We start from the raw sequence: 20,450 nt of genomic DNA on the forward strand, positions 1-20,450 counted from the left end.
GCAAGAAATGTGAAAAAAAGGCATATGTACAGTCAAAGAGGTCATTTCTATATACAGCACCCAATGACAAAAAACACACCTCTTCAGAGCAGAGATGTTTTTGAGAGGACGTGTAGGTTTCGGCAGGTTCCGATCTTCCAGGAAGCCCTCGTTGTCCAGAAGCTGTCTCATAGCGATGTTGGCGAGCTGCTCCATGAGCTTGAAAGTCTCGCTGATGTTGAGGAACATGGAGAAAAAATATTCATTGTCCCGGGTGCTGACCTTGATGCATTCAGGGAAGAGCAGAGTTGCGTTCTTCTCAAGCTGAGTCACATCAAGCCACTGGATGATCAAAGTCACTACAAGGCGTAAAGGATGAAGAAAAACACTAATTACTACAACTTCCCAGCCTTCTATAATAGTCTAGGAACTAAGGGTCTTGGGACAGAGGACTGCTAGCTGTCACCTTCTTCATGTAACCTGCTCTTTGGCGCCATTTGAGCTTTTGACTTTGTTTTTCAAATTCTGCAGGAAAGGTCCAACATTAGACCTCAGGAGCAGAGCCTGAGGGCACAGCAGAGACCTTAAAGTCTTTAAAGATTAGAACCACATGGCTGCTTTAATCCAGAAGGTTACCTTCCGTGAAGGAAGTGAGTAAAACCTAATAACCTCTTCCCCACTTGTGAAGTGCAAGTATGTCACACTCTGGGTGCGGGTGTATGGAGCGGGCTCAGGAGCTGAGGACGCACCATACCTGGTAGATGCCAGCTGTATTATACAGCTGAAATATGCATGCCCCAATTACTTTTAACCCCTTCAATGGTGCTGTCGATTGGCAGTCCTGGTCCTGGTCGCCACTAGTTCCTGCTGAAGGTCCCCAAGGCTGCAGTGTCATTACTTCTCTGAAGCCCAGCGGCAGGAGTCTAATAGGACACAGTGTTTTCCAGCACATTGTATGGCAAAATGAATGGTGTCATTCAAAACTACAAGTCATCCTGCAAAAAACACACCCTAATATGGCAGTTGATGAAAAAAATAAGAGTTATGACTCTTGGAAGGGAAGAAAAAAAATGAAGTGCAAAAATAAAAAATGTCTGTATCCTCAAGGAGTTGAAAGGAGGCCATGAATGTGATATGTACAGACCCTCAGAGAACAAGGAACACAGTAAGTTAGCTGAAACTGTAGGACAAGTGATGGATATCTCACCTTCTTTCCCCAACAGAAATGAATAGAAGCAGAGATGATTGACAGTCAGGTAGAGCCATCCTTGTCTGGGGACCCGTCCCTTCCAGTAGCTGCAGGAGTAATAATTTACCAGCTTCTCCACCTCGGGCATCCCAAACTGCTTCCGCATTTTCAGCTCGGCTTCTTTGAACTTCCCGGGGTCCTCTTCATCCTTGGGCAAAAGGCTTTTATTCTCCTCAGCAATGATGCCCTGACATATAAAACAAAAAACAACATTAAAGTCTGAACAGTTACTACTAGAGTTGGTGTGAATCAATTTGCACCAACTCTAGCCTCCACCCGATTGACTTGTGTGCATTTATCTAACTTGCCTTCTGCCTAAGCATCTCGATACCCAAATGAAAATAGCGGACACCAGCAGCGCCACTGCGGCATGCCGCACTATTTCATCAGTGACAGAGGCTCGGATGTGAGCAGAGGTAAGGAGTATGTTCACACTAAATTTTTTCGCTTAGATTTTACAGGCTAAAAAATCTAACAAGGCAACCATGCGCAAAAAAAAAAGCAGACAAATGGGAATAAATGGTGTTTTTTTCTACATGTATATTTTTAAACTTAGCTAATATTTTACTTATTTATTCCCCTCCCCTCACGTATGGAACTTGAACCTGCAGCCTCTTCTTCGTCTAATGTAACATTGTGGCAGACGAGTAGATGGGTCTTTAGAAGGTCCTGTCTGCTATGGGCAATGTAAGAGCCACACCCCGGATCAGATAGCTTAAAGGGGTTGTCCATTACTTGGACAACTCCGTGTCATTCACTATATTTCCCCCATGTAAAATAATAACAGCCTGTACTCACATCTGGAGCTGGCGACGTTCCAGTCATGTATCTCCGGACTCGCGTGACGTTGATATGTCACGCGAGCCCTGCAGCCAATCGGACCATCCTTCCGACAAAACTGACATCTCACTTTTTCCAAATTACAGTTTTATCTGAAGAAAGTGAGAGTGAAGCAGCCGCTGATTGGCAGCAGGGCTTGCATGAAATAACGTCATGTGTGTCCCGGGAAACCCAGCGCCGATATTGCTGGAACGGTGCCGGCATCAGAGGCGAGTACAGGCTGTTATAATTATACATGGGGGAATATAGTGACTGAGAATGGGTGGGTGGAGTAGTGGACAACCCCTTTAAATGCTCCGGTCAGCAATTGACAGTGGCATTTAAATAATAATAATATTTTATTTTATTTATATAGCGCCAACATATTCCGCAGAACTTTACAATTAAGTAGGGACATGTACAGACAATAAAAACAATACAATGTATCACATTTCAACAGTTACATGAGGAGTGAAGGGCCTGCTAGCAAGCTTACAATCTATATTTAAAGGGAATCTGTCAGCAGGTTTTTGCTATGTAATCTGAGGACAGCATGAGGTAGGGGTTAAAACACAGAATTCAGTGATGTGTCACTTATCAGGCTATGTGCTGTTTACTTACAGTGAAGGTTTTATCACTAGGACATTATCATTACTGGTACTAGATGGTAGTCCAGAAAAGCTCCCTCCTGCGATAGCAGCTCAATGTCAATATACAATGTACATACAGAGCCTGGTGTGGACGAGGGCAGCTTTCTGAGCTCTGCTACATGCTAAATCTAAAAACTCTGATGGTGTCACAACTGCTGCACCCAGTAAACTAAGTGATATATCGTTGGATTCAGGGTCTCTTTCTCTACATTATGCTGCTCTCAGATGAGGTAGCAAAAACCTGGTGACAGATTCCCTTTAAGTGGCTAAATTACAGCTGGCACCTGATATGCAAGTAATGAATGAAATCTGCTCCTGAGCAGCCTCCTTACACCAGAACCCACAACCTGTGATGAATATATACAAGTATATATTATAGGTATACAGGTCATTAACCCCTTAATAACATCTGACGTACTAATACGCGTCTGTGCCCTGGGACTTAAGAGCCAGACCCGTATTAGTACGTCATCGCGATCGCGCGCGCACACAGGCTGTGCGGGCGCGATCGCCGCCGGGTGTCAGCTGATTGTCACAGCTGACAACTGGTACTATGTGCAGGGAGCGGTCCTGCACCGCTCCCAGCACATTAAACCCTGCGATGCTGCGATCGAAGTCGATCGCAGCATTGCGGGGGCAAGGGGAGGTGATCGCAGATACTCACCTCCTCTTCCGGCTTCCAGAGCTGTCTGCAAAGGCTTCCCGGGTGTTGCCATGACGACCCGATGTCGTCATGCCAACATCCAGGTCACCAGACAGCAGGAAGATTGTTTGGACATGCGCAGTGCATCTCCAAACAATCTTCTCACTGTGCAGCGCTGATAGCCTGTATGACACAGGGATGATGCTGCATTCCTGTGCCATGCAGGCGATCAGAATAAAAAAAGTGAAAGTCCCAGAGTGGGACAAAGTAATAAAGTATAAAAACTGTCAGTAAGTGAAAAAAAAAAAAAAAATTGCAAAAATATGAAAAATAAATAAATAAAATAATCCACCAAAAATAAAAATATAATGTACCCATCAATAAATATTATTATACAAAAAAAACAATAAAAGTACACATATTTGGTATCGTCGCGTCCGGAACAACCTGACCTATAAAACTGTCCCACTAGTTAACCCCTTCAGTGAACACGGTAAAAAAAAAAAAAAAAAAAAAAAAACGAAGCAAAAACAATGCTTTATCACCATACCACCAAATAAAAAATGGAATAACACGCGATCAAAAAGACGAATATAAATAAAAATGGTACCGCTGAAAACGTAATCTCGTCCCGCAAAAAACAAGCTGACATACAGCTCCATCAGCCGAAAAATAAAAAAGTTATAGCTCTCAGAATAAAGCTATGCTAAAAAATATTTTTTTCTATAAAATTGCTTTTATTATGTAAAAGTGCAAAACATAGAAATACGATATAAATGTGGTACCGCTGTAAACGTACTGACCCGAAGAATAAAGCTGCCTTATCAATTTTACCACACGCGGAACAGAATAAAAAAAAAAAACAATTCCTGAATTGTTGGTTTTTGTTTATTCTGCCTCCCAAAAATCGGAATAGAAAGCGATCAAAAAATGTCACGTGCCTGAAAATGGCACCAATAACAACGTCAACTCATCTGAAAAAAAAACGAGCCATCACATGACTGTCTGCCAAAATCTGGAAAAATTATAGCTCTCAAAATATGGCGATGCAAAAACTAGATTTTACAAAAAAAGCGTCTTTTAGTGTGTGATAGCTGTCAGTCATAAAAACCCCATATGATTCTGGTATCACTGTAATCGCACCGACCCGAAGAATAAAGTCATCTAATCACTTATACCGCACAAGGAACGGCGTCAAAAATAAACTCTTGGGTTAGGATTGGGCGAGGGTTAGGGCTGGGTTTGGGGTTAGGGCTGGGTTTGGGGTTAGGGCTGGGTTTGGGGTTAGGGCTGGGTTTGGGGTTAGGGCTGTGCTAGGGTTAGGGCTGTGCTAGGGTTAGGGCTGTGCTAGGGTTAGGGCTGTGCTAGGGTTAGGGCTGTGCTAGGGTTAGGGCTGTGCTAGGGTTAGGGCTGTGCTAGGGTTAGGGCTGTGCTAGGGTTAGGGCTGTGCTAGGGTTAGGGCTGTGCTAGGGTTAGGGCTGTGCTAGGGTTAGGGCTGTGCTAGGGTTAGGGCTGTGCTACGGTTAGGGCTGTGCTACGGTTAGGGCTGTGCTACGGTTAGGGCTGTGCTACGGTTAGGGCTGTGCTACGGTTAGGGCTGTGCTACGGTTAGGGCTGTGCTACGGTTAGGGCTGTGCTACGGTTAGGGCTGTGCTACGGTTAGGGCTGTGCTACGGTTAGGGTCAGGGTTGTGATGGGGTTGGGATTTTTTTCAAAAGTAAGAAAAAAGATGACAATATGGCGACTAGTGTTGAGCGCAAGTGCTCGCTACTTGAGTTTGCATCGGGTGCTCTGGTATGCATTGAGTATCGTGGGTATTTGAGTGACATGCTCGAGTCTCTGCCCCATATGCTTCGCGGCCAAAAAAACTTTACGGGGATTGCCTGCCATGCACGAGCGATCCCCGCATGTTTTTTTTTGGGTGTCTAATAACCGTGAAACATGCGGAGCAGGGACTCGAGCATGTCACTCGAGCACACGCTGTACATAGTGCATACCTGAGTACCCGATGCAAACTCAAGTAGCGAGCACTTGCGCTCAAGACTAATGACAACTTATTCAATATGATGACCTAATGTAAACAAATTCTGTGTCGTACCTCTGGGTTCAAAATGTTCACTATACACCTTAATAAAATCTTTGAGGGGTATAGTTTCCAAAATGGGATCACTTGTGGGGGAGCTCCACTGTTTAGGCACATCACCGGCTCTCCAAACGCGACATGGTGTCCGCTAACAAATTGAATGGAAAATCGGCTCAAATTGTTAGCGGACGCCATGTTGCGTTTGGAGAGCTACTGTGTGCCCAAACATTGGAGCTCCCCCACAAGTGACCCCATTTTGGAAACTAGACCCCCCAAGGCACCTATCTAGATGCATAGTGAGCACTTGGAACCCCCAGGTGTTTCACAAATTGATTCATAAATATGAAAAAGTGTTTTATTTTTTTCACTTTTTCATTTTTACGAATCAATTTGTGAAGCACCTGGGGGTTCCAAGTGCTCACTATGCATCTAGATAGGTGCCTTTGGGGGTCTAGTTTCCAAAATGGGGTCACTTGTGGGGGAGCTCCAAAGTTTGGGCACACAGGGGCTCTCCAAACGCAACTTGGTGTCCGCTAACAATTTGAGCCGATTTTCCATTCAATTTGTTAGCGGATACCATGTTGCATTGTTAGCGGATACCATGTTGCATTTGGAGAGTCCCTGTGTGCCCAAACATTGGAGCTAGCTCTCCCACAAGTGACCCCATTTTGGAAACTAGACCCCCCAAGGCACCTATCTAGATGCATAGTGAGCACTTGGAACCCCCAGGTGCTTCACAAATTGATTCATAAAAATGAAAAAGTGAAAAAAAAAAAACACTTTTTCATATTTATGAATCAATTTGTGAAGCACCTGGGGGTTGCAACTGCTCACTATGCATCTAGATAGGTGCCTTGGGGGGGGGGGGGTCTAGTTTCCAAAATGGGGTCACTTGTGGGGGAGCTCCAATGTTTGGGCACACAGGGGCTCTCCAAACACAACATGGCGTCCGCTAATTATTCAAGCAAATTTTACAATCAAAAAGTCAAATGGCGCTCCTTCCCTTCCGAGCCCTGCCGTGCGCCCAAACAGTGTTTTTTCCCCACATATTGGGTATCTGCGTGCCCAGGGGAAATTGCACAACAAATTTTGGGTTCCATTTTTTCTTGTTACCTCTGTGAAAATAAAAAAAAATTGGGTCTAAAGTAACATTTTTGTGAAAAAAGTTAAATGTTCATTTTTTTCTTCCACATTCAAAAAATTCCTGTGAAGCACCTGAAGGGTTAATAAAGTTCTTGAATGTGTTTTTGAGCACCTTGAGGGGTGCAGTTTTTAGAATGGTGTCACTTTTGGGTATTTTCTGTCATAAAGACCTCTCAAAGTGACTTCAAATGTGATGTGGTCCCTAAAAAAATGGTTTTGTAAATTTTGTTGGAAAAATGAGAAATCGCTGGTCAACTTTTAACCCTTATAGCTCCCTAACAAAAAAAAATTTTGATTCCAAAATTGTGCTGATGTAAAGTAGACATGTGGGAAATTTTATTTATTAACTCTTTTGTGTGACATATCTCTCTGATTTAAGGGCCTAAAAATTCAAATTTTGAAAATTGCAAAATTTTCGCCAAATTTCCGTTTTTTTCACAAATAAACGCAAGTGATATCGAAGAAATTTTACCACAATCATGAAGTACAATATGTCACGAAAAAACAATCTCAGAATCAGGGGGATCCGTTGAAGCGTTTCAGAGTAATTACCTCATAAAGTGACAGTGGTCAGAATTGTAAAAATTGGCCTGGTCATTAACGTGCAAACCACCCTCGGGGCTTAAGGGGTTAATAGTTTAAGTGTATTTAATCTTTTATTTAACTTATTGTGATCGTATTCTACCAGTGATTTCCTATATTCTGGTACGATTCTAGTCGTACACAATTTGAAAACAATGTATTTTTTCACTTGAATGCATTTCTGGATTTCAAGATGACTAAACTCTGGAAAATCAGATTTACCGGTAAACCACAGCCCCAGAGGGAGATCAGTCTCGAGAGCTGTGGTTTCCTACATCTCGTCCCCCTGATCTCCCTAATATAAAGAAAGAGGATATGCATTAGAAGCATTAGCGCTACAAGAAAGCCTCCAGCACGGTGTGCGCAGCGCAGCCGGAGTGGAATCAGTGAGGAAAAAGCAGCAAAACATGAACAGCAAACCACACAATCATCAGGGGGTGAAGCTGGCAGGATTTAAGCATCCACTGCAGTTTTAATCTCCGGCATAGGAGCTCAGTCCGAACCATGCCCAGCAGATACCAGCTGTGTTACACAGCCAGCATCGGCCTGTAACTGGATCCAATCACTGAAGGTAACCCAGTAAAAGTAACTGTCAATCCGGGTTGCGCACAGTTCAGCTCCATGTACCCAGCAGCGCACCCTGCCGTGCAATCGCAGGTTGCTGATTGGCTGTGATAGAAGCTAGGGGCCCCCGCTGAAGGGCCCAATGTTGATATGCCTGTAAAGCCTATTCACAGGTTGGGCTTCATAGAAAACCATAGCTATATTCTACAATAGTTAGGTATTGCGATATATATAACAAGCAGTGACACAATAGCAGCTTTAAAATAGTAAAACAAAACAAAAAACAAACACAGAAAATACGAATTTTTTTTTTTTTAAGTTTTAAAATATTTTAAAAAATATAGAAAATAAAAAAACTAACCACATTTCCTCCTTAGAAAATCAAGACGCATAAAATTCTAATCTTGCAACATCAGAGCATTTGATCCATCAAAATATAAAACTGAACAGTCTCCCCCATAAATTGCAATAACAAGCAATCAAAACATTAACATCAGCTCGCAATGCAAAAAAAAAAAAAAACACACAGGCCTCACGCAGCTTTATCAGCAAAAATATTTAAACATTACGCGTCTAAGAAAAAAGGGTCACAAACCAATTTTTGATTTTTTTTCACTATTTGAATAAAATAGTTTAGAAGCAAATTCTCTCTAACACTGACAAAGTTAAAGGGATTGTAAACTACTTGGACAAATCCTTCTCAATCACTATGTGGTGTAAAATAATAACACCTATACTCCACTCCGGGGCTGTCACCATTCCAGCAGTGTCTGCACTAGCTCCCCCGGGGCTTATGTGACATAACGTGAGGACAATTAGCAGCCACTTCACTGTCTCCTCATTCGGAGGTAATTGACATCTGGAGGAAATGAGAACTGCGGCTGATGTCTCACTTCCTCCGGATGTCTGATTTATTTGAAGGAGGGGACAGTGAAATGGCTGCTGATTGGCTGCAGCATTGTTATGTCACACAAGCCCTGGGAGAGCTGGAATGGCGACAGCCCTGGAGGGGAGTATAGGTGTTATTTAACATAGGGGAAACCTAGTGATTGAGAACAGGTTGTCCGAGTAGTGGACATCCTCTTTAACCCCTTTACAACCCAAGGTGGTTTGCACGTTAATGACCAGGCCAAATTTTTACAATTCTGACCACTGTCACTTTATGAGGTAATCACTCGAACGCTTCAACGTATCCCCCTGATTCTGAGACTGTTTTTTCGTGACATATTGTACTTCATGATTGTGGTAAAATTTCTTCGATATCACTTGCGTTTATTTGTAAAAAAAAACAAACAAACGGAAATTTGGCGAAAATTTTGCAATTTTCAAAATTTGAATTTTTATGCCCTTAAATCAGAGAGATATGTCACACAAAATAGTTAATAAATAACATTTCCCACATGTTTACTTTACATCAGCACAATTTTGGAACCAAAATTTTTTTTTGTTATGGAGCTATAAGGGTTAAAAGTTAACCAGCGATTTCTCATTTTTCCAACAAAATTTATAAAACCATTTTTCTAGGGACCACGTCATATTTGAAGTCACTTTGAGAGGTCTTTATGACAGAAAATACCCAAAAGTGACACCATTCTAAAAACTGCACCCCTCAAGGTGCTCAAAACCCCATTCAAGAACTTTATTAACCCTTCAGGTGCTTCACAGGAATTTTTGGAATGTGGAAGAAAAAAATGAACATTTAACTTTTTTCACAAAAATGTTACTTTAGACCCAATTTTTTTTATTTTCGCAGAGGTAACAGGAAAAAATGGACCCCAAAATTTGTTGTGCAATTTCCCCTGGGCATGCAGATACCCCATATGTGGGGAAAAAACACTGTTTGGGCGCACGGCAGGGCTCGGAAGGGAAGAAGAGCCATTTGAATTTTCGATTGTAAAATTTGCTTGAATAATTAGCGGACGCCATGTTGCGTTTGGAGAGCCCCGGATGTGCTTCACAAATTAATCCGTAAAAATGAAAAAATATTTTTTTTTCCACTTTTTCATTTTTACGAATCAATTTGTGAAGCACCTGGGGGTTCCAAGTGCTCACTATGCATCTAGATAGGTGCCTTGGGGGGGGTCTAGTTTCCAAAATGGGGTCACTTGTGGGGGAGCTCCAATGTTTAGGCACACAGGGGCTCTCCAAACGCGACATGGTGTCCGCTAACAAATTGGAACCATGTCGCGTTTGGAGAGCCGCTGTGTGTCTAAACATTGGAGCTCCCCCACAAGTGACGCCATTTTGGAAACTAGACCCCCCAAGGCACCTATCTAGATGTACAGTGAGCACTTGGAACCCCCCCAGGTGCTTCACAAATTGATTCTTAAAAATGAAAAAGTGTTTTTTTCCACTTTTTCATTTTTACGAATCAATTTGTGAAGCACCTGGGGGTTCCAAGTGCTCACTATGCATCTAGATAAGTGCCTTGGGGGGTCTAGCTTCCAAAATAGGGTCACTTGTGGGGGAGCTCCAATGTTTAGGCACACAGGGGCTCTCCAAACGCAACATGGTGTCCGCTAACAATTTGAGCCGATTTTCCATTCAATTTGTTAGTGGACACCATGTCGCGTTTGGAGAGCCCCTGTGTGCCTAAACATTGGAGCTCCCCCACAAGTGACCCCATTTTAGAAACTATACCCCTCAAGGATTTTATCAAGGGGTATAGTGAACATTTTGAACCCAGAGGTACGACACAGAATTTGATAACATTAGGTCATCATATTGAATAAGTTGTCATTAGTCTTGAGCGCAAGTGCTCGCTACTTGAGTTTGCATCAGGTACTCAGGTATGCACCATGTACTACGTGTGCTCGAGTGACATGCTCGAGTCCCTGCCCCGCATGTTACACAGTTATTAGACACCCCAAAAAAAACATGCGGGTATCGCTCGTGCATGGCAGGCAATCCCCGCAAAGTTTTTTTTGGCCGCGAAGCATATGGGGCGGAGACTCGAGCATGTCACTCAAATACCCACGATACTCAAGGCATACCAGAGCACCCGATGCAAACTCAAGTAGCGAGCACTTGCGCTCAACACTAGTCGCCATATCATCATCTTTTTTTCTTTTGAAAAAACTCCCAACCCCATCACAACCCTAACCCCAACCCCAGCCCTAACCCTAGCCCAACCCTAACCCAAGCCCAACCCTAACCCTAGCCCAACCCTAACCCTAACCCTAGCCCAACCCTAACCCTAACCCTAGCCCAACCCTAACCCTAGAGTTTATTTTTTACGCCGTTCCTAGGGCGGTATAAGTGATTAGACGACTTTATTCTTCGGGTCGGTGCGATTACAGCGATACCAGAATCATATGGGGTTTTTATGATTGACAGGTGTCACACACTAAAAGACGCATTGTTTTGTAAAATCTAGTTTTTGCATCGCCATATTTTGAGAGCTATAATTTTTCCATATTTTGGCAGACAGAGTCATGTGACGACTTGTTTCTTGCGGGATGAGTTGACGTTTTTATTGGTGCCATTTTCAGGCACGTGACATTTTTTGATCGCTTTCTATTCCGATTTTTGGGAGGCAGAATAAACAAAAACCAACAATTCAGGAATTGTTTATTTTTTTTATTCTGTTCCGCGTGTGGTAAAATTGATAAGGTAGCTTTATTCTTTGGGTCAGTACGTTTACAGCGGTACCACATTTATATCGTTTTTCTATGTTTTGCCGCTTTTACACAATAAAAGATATTTTATAGAAAAAAATATTTTTTTGCATCGCTTTATTCTGAGAGCTATAACTTTTTGATTTTTCGGATGATGGAGCTGTATGGCGGCTTGTTTTTTGCGGGACAAGATGACGTTTTCAGCGGTACCATTTTTATTTATATTCGTCTTTTTGATTGCGTGTTATTCCATTTTTTGCTTGGCAGTATGATGATAAATAAAAAACAAAGCAAAAAACAATGCTTTATTATTTTTACCGTGTTCACTGAAGGGGTTAACTAGTGGGACAGTTTTATAGGTCAGGTCGTTCAGGACGCGGCGATACCAAATATGTGTACTTTTGTTTGCTTTTTTTTTTTTTCATAATAATATTTATTGATGTGTACATTATATTTTTATTTTTGGTGGATTATTTTTTTTTAAATATTTTTCAATTTTTTTTTAATTTTTTTTTTCCACTTTTTTACTTTGTCCCACTGTGGGACTTGCACTTTTTTTATTCTGATCTCCTGCATAGCATAGGAATGGAGCACCATCCCTGTGCCATGCAGGCAGTCAGCGCTGCACAGTGAGAAGATTGTTTGGTCGTGCACTGCGCATGACCAAACAATGTTCCTGCTGCCTGGTGATCCGATTGTTGTCATGACGACATCGGGTCGTCATGGCAACACCCGGGAAGCCGCGGCAGACAGCGCTGGAGGCCGGAAGAGGAGGTGAGTATTGCGATCACCTGCCCTTGCCTCCGCAATGCTGTGATCGACTTTGATCGCAGCATTGCAGGGGTTAATGTGCCTGGAGCGGTGCGGGACCGCTCCATGCACATAGTACAGGGTGTCAGCTGTGATAATCAGCTGACACCCGGAGGCGATCGCGCCCGCACAGCCTGTGTGCGCGCGCGATCGCCATGACGTACTAATACGGGTCAGGCTCTTAAGTCCCAGGGCACAGACGCGTATTAATACGTCATGGGCTGTAAAGGGGTTAAAGTTCTCCATGAAACCATGCCCTGGCTTAGGTATATTTACACCTGGCCCCATAGATGAAGACATTACACATAGTACTGCCGTTATTACATGGATTTTTCCTTTGACGAAGGTTGTGATGTCATCCTCGTTTTCAAAGATGGAGAGAGTCTGCAGCAGATTGCTCTCCAGCCACTCCCAGTGTTCAGTGATATCTTTTCGGGATGATCCTGGAATGAGAAAAGTAATCAGTACACGATCGTACTCTATGATAGAGTCCATAAAGGAAGATCAAGGGGAGCCATAAAACACAACATAAAGTAAAAATAAGATGCGGTTTTATGAACCATCAGCTTAAAAGAGGAGAGAACAGTTAAAAGAAAAAAATAGAAGTTAGACAGCTTTTAATACTAAACAGTCATTTTATTCTTGTTTGTTTGGCGTCAGACAGATTGTTGCCACCTTTTGCTTATAATTTCAATAGATACAATTCAAAACTAAAAATTAGACACCTGTAGTAATGTATTTAGGAAAAAATATCACAGACGTACAGGACGGGGAGATCGTCCCATTGAGAAAAGTTAGTTCTATTTTAACTTTCATTTAAATTTGAATGTTTAATTTATTGGATTTTTTTGAAGCCTGGTTCAGACGGCCGTTGTAAAAATCGCATTTGGCGATTATTCCACATATTCCAACACTCTATGAAGGAGATCATTTGTGAACACTTGCACATAGAGTAACCAATTTTCGTTTTTGCGCTCTCCTCTTCTTTCAAGTCATAACTTTAATTTTTCGTCAATATAGCCACGTGAAGTCTTGTTTTTTTCTGATTAATGGTCGTTTTGAATTACACCATTCACTATTCCATTTATATGTAGTGTAAAATGGGGTGAAAAAAAATAATCCAGGACTATTATGGCAATAGCAAACATAATTTAGAGGGGGTTTTATTATAATTTTAGTGGGTCAAAAAAAAAAAAAAAATCATTAGAATTTTGTACTTTAAGAAAAGAAAATGGTTTGGCCGCCATTTTCTGAAACCTGTAACTTTCTTATTTTTCTTTTGATAGATCTGTGATTGGGATTCTATTCTAAAGCTGTAGTGTTTATTGGTAATAATTTGAGATACATACAATAAAAAATGATCAAAATGTTTTATTTTTTGAAAGGTGCGGCAAGCAAAAAAATAATTCTAGCATTTCATTTTTTTTTTCTCTTTCTTTACGACGTTAGTTTAAGGGTTACTTAAAGGGGTTTTCCAAGAAACAAAGTACATTTTAATCAATAGATCTTTGAATATTAATAACTTCCACAATTGAATATGTTAAAAATAAAAATGTTCCTGTGCTGAGATAATCTTATAAATGTGCCCCTGCTGTGTACTGTGTAATGGCTGTGTCTGACAGTGCAGGAACATGATCTGATCTGGTGACACTGTTGGGGATTTATTCAAAATTGAAGGCATACTGAACCAGCATGGCTACCACAGCATCTTGCAGGGCATGCTATTCCATCCGGTTTGCGTTTAGTTGGACCATCATTTATTTTTCAACAGGACAATGACCCCAAACACACCTCCAGGCTGTGTAAGGGCTATTTGACCAAGAAGGAGAGTGATGGGGTGCTACACCAGATGACCTGGCCTCCACAGTCACCAGACCTGAACCCAATCGAGATGGTTTGGGGTGAGCTGGACCGCAGAGTGAAGGCAAAAGGGCCAACAAGTGCTAAGCATCTCTGGGAACTCCTTCAAGATTGTTGGAAGACCATTTCCGGTGACTACCTCTTGAAGCTCATCAAGAGAATGCCAAGAGTGTGCAAAGCAGTCATCAAAGCAAAAGGTGACTACTTTGAAGAGCCTAGAATATAAGACATATTTTCAGTTGTTTCACACTTTTTTGTTAAGTATATAATTCCACATGTGTTAATTCATAGTTTTGATGCCTTCAGTGTGAATGTACAATTTTCATAGTCATGAAAATACAGAAAAATATATAAATGAGAAGGTGTGTCCAAACTTTTCGTCTGTACTAAAATATATATATTATATATATATATATATATATATATATATAATAAAATTTTCCCTTCATTTTTTTTAGTCGCTCTACGGGACTTAAACCTGTGATCAAAGATAATATGAGGGTATAGTATAAGTTATGGTCTCCTCTGAAGGGCAGCTAGAGGCCAGGCTTCACAGGAGCACCAAGATAGCAACAACATGCGTCTCCAGCAGGCCCTGGGCTACCTTGGTGACCCATCAGTAAGCCACAATCGCATCAACTAAAAGGGGAGGTGGGCAAAGAGCACCTAAACAGACAATCCAACAGAACTGTGACATTTACATGCTGCTGTCAAAAATTGACAGTGGCATAAAACCAGGGCTGTGGAGTCAGAGCCCATTTTGCTGGAATAGGAAAAAAAAAGGACTGACTCCCAACTTCTAAAATATATAATAAATTGGGTACAGTAGTTCAATGCAGTTTCTGGAGAATATTTTTTGATAAGAATTTGGGAAAGTTCTGAAATGTCCTATAAATGTCTGTCCTGTTCCTGATCTAAGGGTCTAGACTTGTAGCGGAGATGAATCTGTGCTGCAGTAAATTTATCACTTAAACATGAGCCATGTATGAGGGAGTCGGAGTCGTGGAGTCGGTGTCATGGAAACTGAGGAGTCGGAGGTTTGGCTTACAGACTCTACAGCCCTGCATGAAACAGCAGAGATTGTAGCTAGCTCAGGTCTCTGCTATAAGAAGCAGGTACTGGCTGTATGACACAGCTGGTAGGTTGCACTGTGTGGAGAAGGAGCAACTCTGGAGCCAGATCCATATACCCGCACTATTACTTATAAACAAAGAAGGATTAAAAAGGATTGTCCAGGAATTTTACATTGATGGCCTATCCTCAGGATGGGGGATGAGACACCTGCACACTTCCCTGCTGATCAGCTGTTCCTTGTGCAAAGCTGCATAACTCTGTCAACTGTATAGTGGCCATAGCTGGGTGCCGCGCGTCCAGCACAGGGGGGAGTGGGGGCGCGCGTCCACCGCCTATTGATTCGATGTTGATAGAGCTGTGCAGCTCAGCAACTAATAACATCCAACTGCAGAAAGTACAGAACAGTTGAAAGGTGGGGGGTGTCAGACACTGTCAGGTGTCACCCCCACGAGCAGATATTGATGGTCCACACTAACAATAGGCCATCCATGTAAACCTCCTGGACAACCCCTCTAATATAGGTCAGTGTTTTACCAGTGGGGCGCACTGACAGCACAATGACTGACTGTACTGCCAAGTGAACAAGGCCTTAGTTCAGACATATCTTCGATCTCTTACCACAGGCCACTGTCCAATAGATTTGTGATTCTTGGGTCTGGTGCAATATTCGATAAGGAGCAACGCGAGCGCTCGAGTCCAATACAACATCCAGCGTCCCCACGAGCAAGCCTAGAGAAGAGGGAACAGTGAGAATGGCAGCAGGACATCTCGCACCATGTGACCAGTGTTGTGTAAGCCGTGTGTGTGACCACCCATCGTTTGGCTGGAAACAATACACAGACAATGACTCACAAAGGTCACATATTCATCCTGTGTGCAGATCATACATGCACCCAATACACACCCAGGTATTACCGCTATGGGGAACCTGCTCGCTGGTCCCGTCGTGGGCTTATGTCCGAACCCCCCACAAAATGGGATTTGGGGCCATAGACTGCGTGTCTGAGTATCCGCCTCCAGTAGGCATAGACGCCTGATAGAGATGCACAGCAGAACGCACGTTCGCTCAGTCGGCACCATTATAGTCTATGGCCCAGTCTGCACACACGCCAAGATCCTGTTTTGCAGGGGGTTTGGACTGCCACAACGCAGTGTGACAGCACCTTACAAGCAAGTCTGAAAAGTAACTCAGTTCTCTGCCAATCTAGACCTTAAAGGCAATCTGTCACCAGGTTTGTGCCCCCCTAATCTATAAGCAGCATGACTTAGGAGGCAGAGACCCTGATTCCAGTTATATATTACTTAATGGATTGCTTGCGGCAGTTTTGCTAAAATCAGTTTTATCAGCAGGAGATTATCACTAGAGGACTAGTAAACCTGCTATCATGTAGCCCCCTATACCATGAGCTCTGTATAACCCCACCCCCACCAGTGATTTCAGCTTTCTGTGTACACTGTGCATAGGCAGAAAGCAGCCAATCAGTGGTGTGGGAGGGGTTATACAGAGCTCAGCATTCAGAGAACTGGTAGATCGGCGCAGAGAAAACCGGGATTTTATCAAATATGTAGCAAGCAGCCCAGTAGGTGATACACTGCTGGAATCAGGCTGATCTCAGAAGGGGAAGCAAATTGTGTAACACAGCAGCGTATGCAGGGGCAGTATATACCGGGCACTAAAAATTACAGCAGTATACGGGGGCAGGGTATACAGGACAGTAGATATTACAGCTGTGAACTGGGGGCAGGGCAGTATACACACACACACACACACACACACACACACACACACGGGGGAGGGGGCAGCATACACACACGGGGGGGGGAGGGGGCAGCATACACACACGGGGGGGGGGAGGGGGCAGCATACACACACGGGGGGGGGCAGCATACACACACGGGGGGGGGGAGGGGGCAGCATACACACACGGGGGGGGAGGGGGCAGCATACACACACGGGGGGGGAGGGGGCAGCATACACACACGGGGGGGGAGGGGGCAGCATACACACGGGGGGGGTGGGGGCAGCATACACACGGGGGGGGTGGGGGCAGCATACACACGGGGGGGGTGGGGGCAGCATACACACGGGGGGGGTGGGGGCAGCATACACACGGGGGGGGGTGGGGGCAGCATACACACGGGGGGGGGGTGGGGGCAGCATACACACACGGGGGGGGAGGGGGCAGCATACACACACGGGGGGGGAGGGGGCAGCATACACACACGGGGGGGGAGGGGGCAGCATACACACATGGGGGGGGAGGGGGCAGCATACACACACGGGGGGGGAGGGGGCAGCATACACACACGGGGGGGGAGGGGGCAGCATACACACACGGGGGGGGAGGGGGCAGCATACACACGGGGGGGGTGGGGGCAGCATACACACGGGGGGGAGGGGGCAGCATACACACGGGGGGGGAGGGGGCAGCATACACACGGGGGGGGGGGGGAGGGGGCAGCATACACACGGGGGGGGGGAGGGGGCAGCATACACACGGGGGGGGGAGGGGGCAGCATACACACGGGGGGGGGGGGAGGGGGCAGCATACACACGGGGGGGGGGGAGGGGGCAGCATACACACGGGGGGGGGGGGGAGGGGGCAGCATACACACGGGGGGGGGAGGGGGCAGCATACACACGGGGGGGGGAAGGGGCAGCATACACACACGGGGGGGCAGCATACACACACGGGGGGGAGGGGGCAGCATACACACACGGGGGAGGGGGAGGCAGCACACACACACGGGGGAGGGGGAGGCAGCACACACACACGGGGGAGGGGGAGGCAGCACACACACACGGGGGAGGGGGAGGCAGCACACACACACGGGGGAGGGGGAGGCAGCACACACACACGGGGGAGGGGGAGGCAGCACACACACACGGGGGAGGGGGAGGCAGCACACACACACGGGGGAGGGGGAGGCAGCACACACACACGGGGGAGGGGGAGGCAGCACACACACACGGGGGAGGGGGAGGCAGCACACACACACGGGGGAGGGGGAGGCAGCACACACACACGGGGGAGGGGGAGGCAGTACACACACACGGGGGAGGGGGAGGCAGTACACACACACGGGGGAGGGGGAGGCAGTACACACACACGGGGGAGGGGGAGGCAGTACACACACACGGGGGAGGGGGAGGCAGTACACACACACGGGGGAGGGGGAGGCAGTACACACACACGGGGGAGGGGGAGGCAGTACACACACACGGGGAGGGAGGCAGTACACACACACGGGGAGGGAGGCAGTACACACACACGGGGAGGGAGGCAGTACACACACACGGGGGGGAGGCAGTACACACACACGGGGGGAGGCAGTACACACACACGGGGGGGAGGCAGTACACACACACGGGGGGAGGCAGTACACACACACGGGGGGGAGGGGGAGGCAGTACACACACACGAGGGGGAGGCAGTACACACACGGGGGGGAGGGGGAGGCAGTACACACACACGGGGGGGGAGGGGGAGGCAGTACACACACACGGGGGGAGGGGGAGGCAGTATACACACACGGGGGGGAGGGGGAGGCAGTATACACACATTGGGGGGGGCAGTATACACACACTGGGGGGGGCAGTATACACACACTGGGGGGGGGGCAGTATACACACACTGGGGGGGGGGCAGTATACACACACTGGGGGGGGGCAGTATACACACACTGGGGGGGGGCAGTATACACACACTGGGGGGGGGCAGTATACACACACTGGGGGGGGCAGTATACACACACTGGGGGGGGGGCAGTATACACACACTGGGGGGGCAGTATACACACACTGGGGGGGGCAGTATACACACACTGGGGGGGGCAGTATACACACACTGGGGGGGGCAGTATACATACACTGGGGGGGGGCAGTATACACACACTGGGGGGGGCAGTATACACACACTGGGGGGGGGCAGTATACACACACTGGGGGGGGGCAGTATACACACACTGGGGGGGGGCAGTATACACACACTGGGGGGGGCAGTATACACACACTGGGGGGGGCAGTATACACACACTGGGGGGGGCAGTATACACACACTGGGGGGGGGCAGTATACACACACACGGGGGGGGCAGTATACACACACTGGGGGGGCAGTATACACACACTGGGGGGGGGCAGTATACACACACTGGGGGGGGCAGTATACACACACTGGGGGGGGCAGTATACACACACTGGGGGGGGCAGTATACACACACTGGGGGGGGGCAGTATACACACACTGGGGGGGGCAGTATACACACACTGGGGGGGGGGGCAGTATACACACACTGGGGGGGGCAGTATACACACACTGGGGGGGGCAGTATACACACACTGGGGGGGGGCAGTATACACACACTGGGGGGGGGCAGTATACACACACTGGGGGGGGGCAGTATACACACACTGGGGGGGGGCAGTATACACACACTGGGGGGGGGGCAGTATACACACACTGGGGGGGGGGCAGTATACACACACTGGGGGGGCAGTATACACACACTGGGGGGGGGGCAGTATACACACACTGGGGGGGGGGGGCAGTATACACACACTGGGGGGGGGGGGCAGTATACACACACTGGGGGGGGGGGCAGTATACACACACTGGGGGGGGGGGGGGTTTGTCTCCTTGTTTACACCGTTCAGGAGTCTCCATGATGGAGGTGCAGTGTATGAGTGACACCAGGCTGCTGGCCGCACGCTCCCCGGTCCTCCCCTGGGTCCCCCCGCCGTCACCTGTCAGGCCTCCGCCTTTGCCGTGTCCCCGCCGCCGCTGAAGGATAAAGAAGGGGTTTGCTCTCTCGGTCACCCATAGCGCGTTTGCCAGCAGCACCTCCTCCGGGTTCAGCCACATCCTGAGCGGCTGGGGAGCAGCCAGTCACCCTGGCCCGGTGCCGTCCTCAGTGTCGGTGTGCTCGGTGCTGAGCGCTGGACTGTCGGTCCCGGTCTCCCGAGCTGCTCCTGGCTGTACAGTGCTGGGCTCAGGCCGTGGAGGCCGCTGAGTGATGTCTCCCCCTGGTGGACAGAGCGCAGGATGACAGGCCCGTGGCATTGTTATTGTAGTGATGGTGGAGGCGCCTCATCACTGCAGACATTACATCACGTTTCCTTGTTTTTATCTTTAGCACTAGCAAGGGCCAAGGTACATATGTGTCTGCTATGGGGCCCTTGGAGTAAGGGGCCCACCAAGGATGTAACAAGTGGGTGCAGGGGTTGCAGTCATGCCCAGCCTTGGGGTCCAAAAAGTTCCCTTTGGCCTTGTTGGAAATTTTTGCATTGCGGCCCGCGACGAGCGTCACATTATGTCATTGGGGCCCAGTTCTGGTCGCTCCTATTATTTTTGCTATTGTGTGGCGAGAAGCTGTGT

The 20,450-nt window shown here is 46.7% G+C and overlaps 1 protein-coding gene across 2 annotated transcripts in view; it reads right to left on the reverse strand.

The window, feature by feature from the left end:
* Positions 1-20,114, reverse strand: part of TBC1D9B (TBC1 domain family member 9B) — a 50,986-nt gene extending 30,872 nt beyond the window's left edge. For both annotated transcript variants that reach the window (XM_073649770.1, XM_073649769.1), the window contains exons 1-5: positions 19,820-20,114; positions 15,692-15,802; positions 12,464-12,582; positions 1,187-1,415; positions 80-338 (exon numbers count right to left, since the gene is read on the reverse strand). In XM_073649770.1, coding sequence (XP_073505871.1) covers positions 80-338; positions 1,187-1,415; positions 12,464-12,582; positions 15,692-15,802; positions 19,820-19,937 — 836 coding nt within the window. In that variant the 5' untranslated portion in view covers positions 19,938-20,114. The remainder of the gene's footprint in view (positions 1-79; positions 339-1,186; positions 1,416-12,463; positions 12,583-15,691; positions 15,803-19,819) is intronic.
* Between the last annotated feature and the right edge of the window lie 336 nt (positions 20,115-20,450).

This window comes from Phyllobates terribilis, unplaced genomic scaffold (genome assembly GCF_046119375.1).
Source record: "Phyllobates terribilis strain yellow unplaced genomic scaffold, ASM4611937v1 Scaffold_10__3_contigs__length_209671492, whole genome shotgun sequence".
Taxonomy (NCBI): Eukaryota; Metazoa; Chordata; class Amphibia; order Anura; family Dendrobatidae; genus Phyllobates; species Phyllobates terribilis.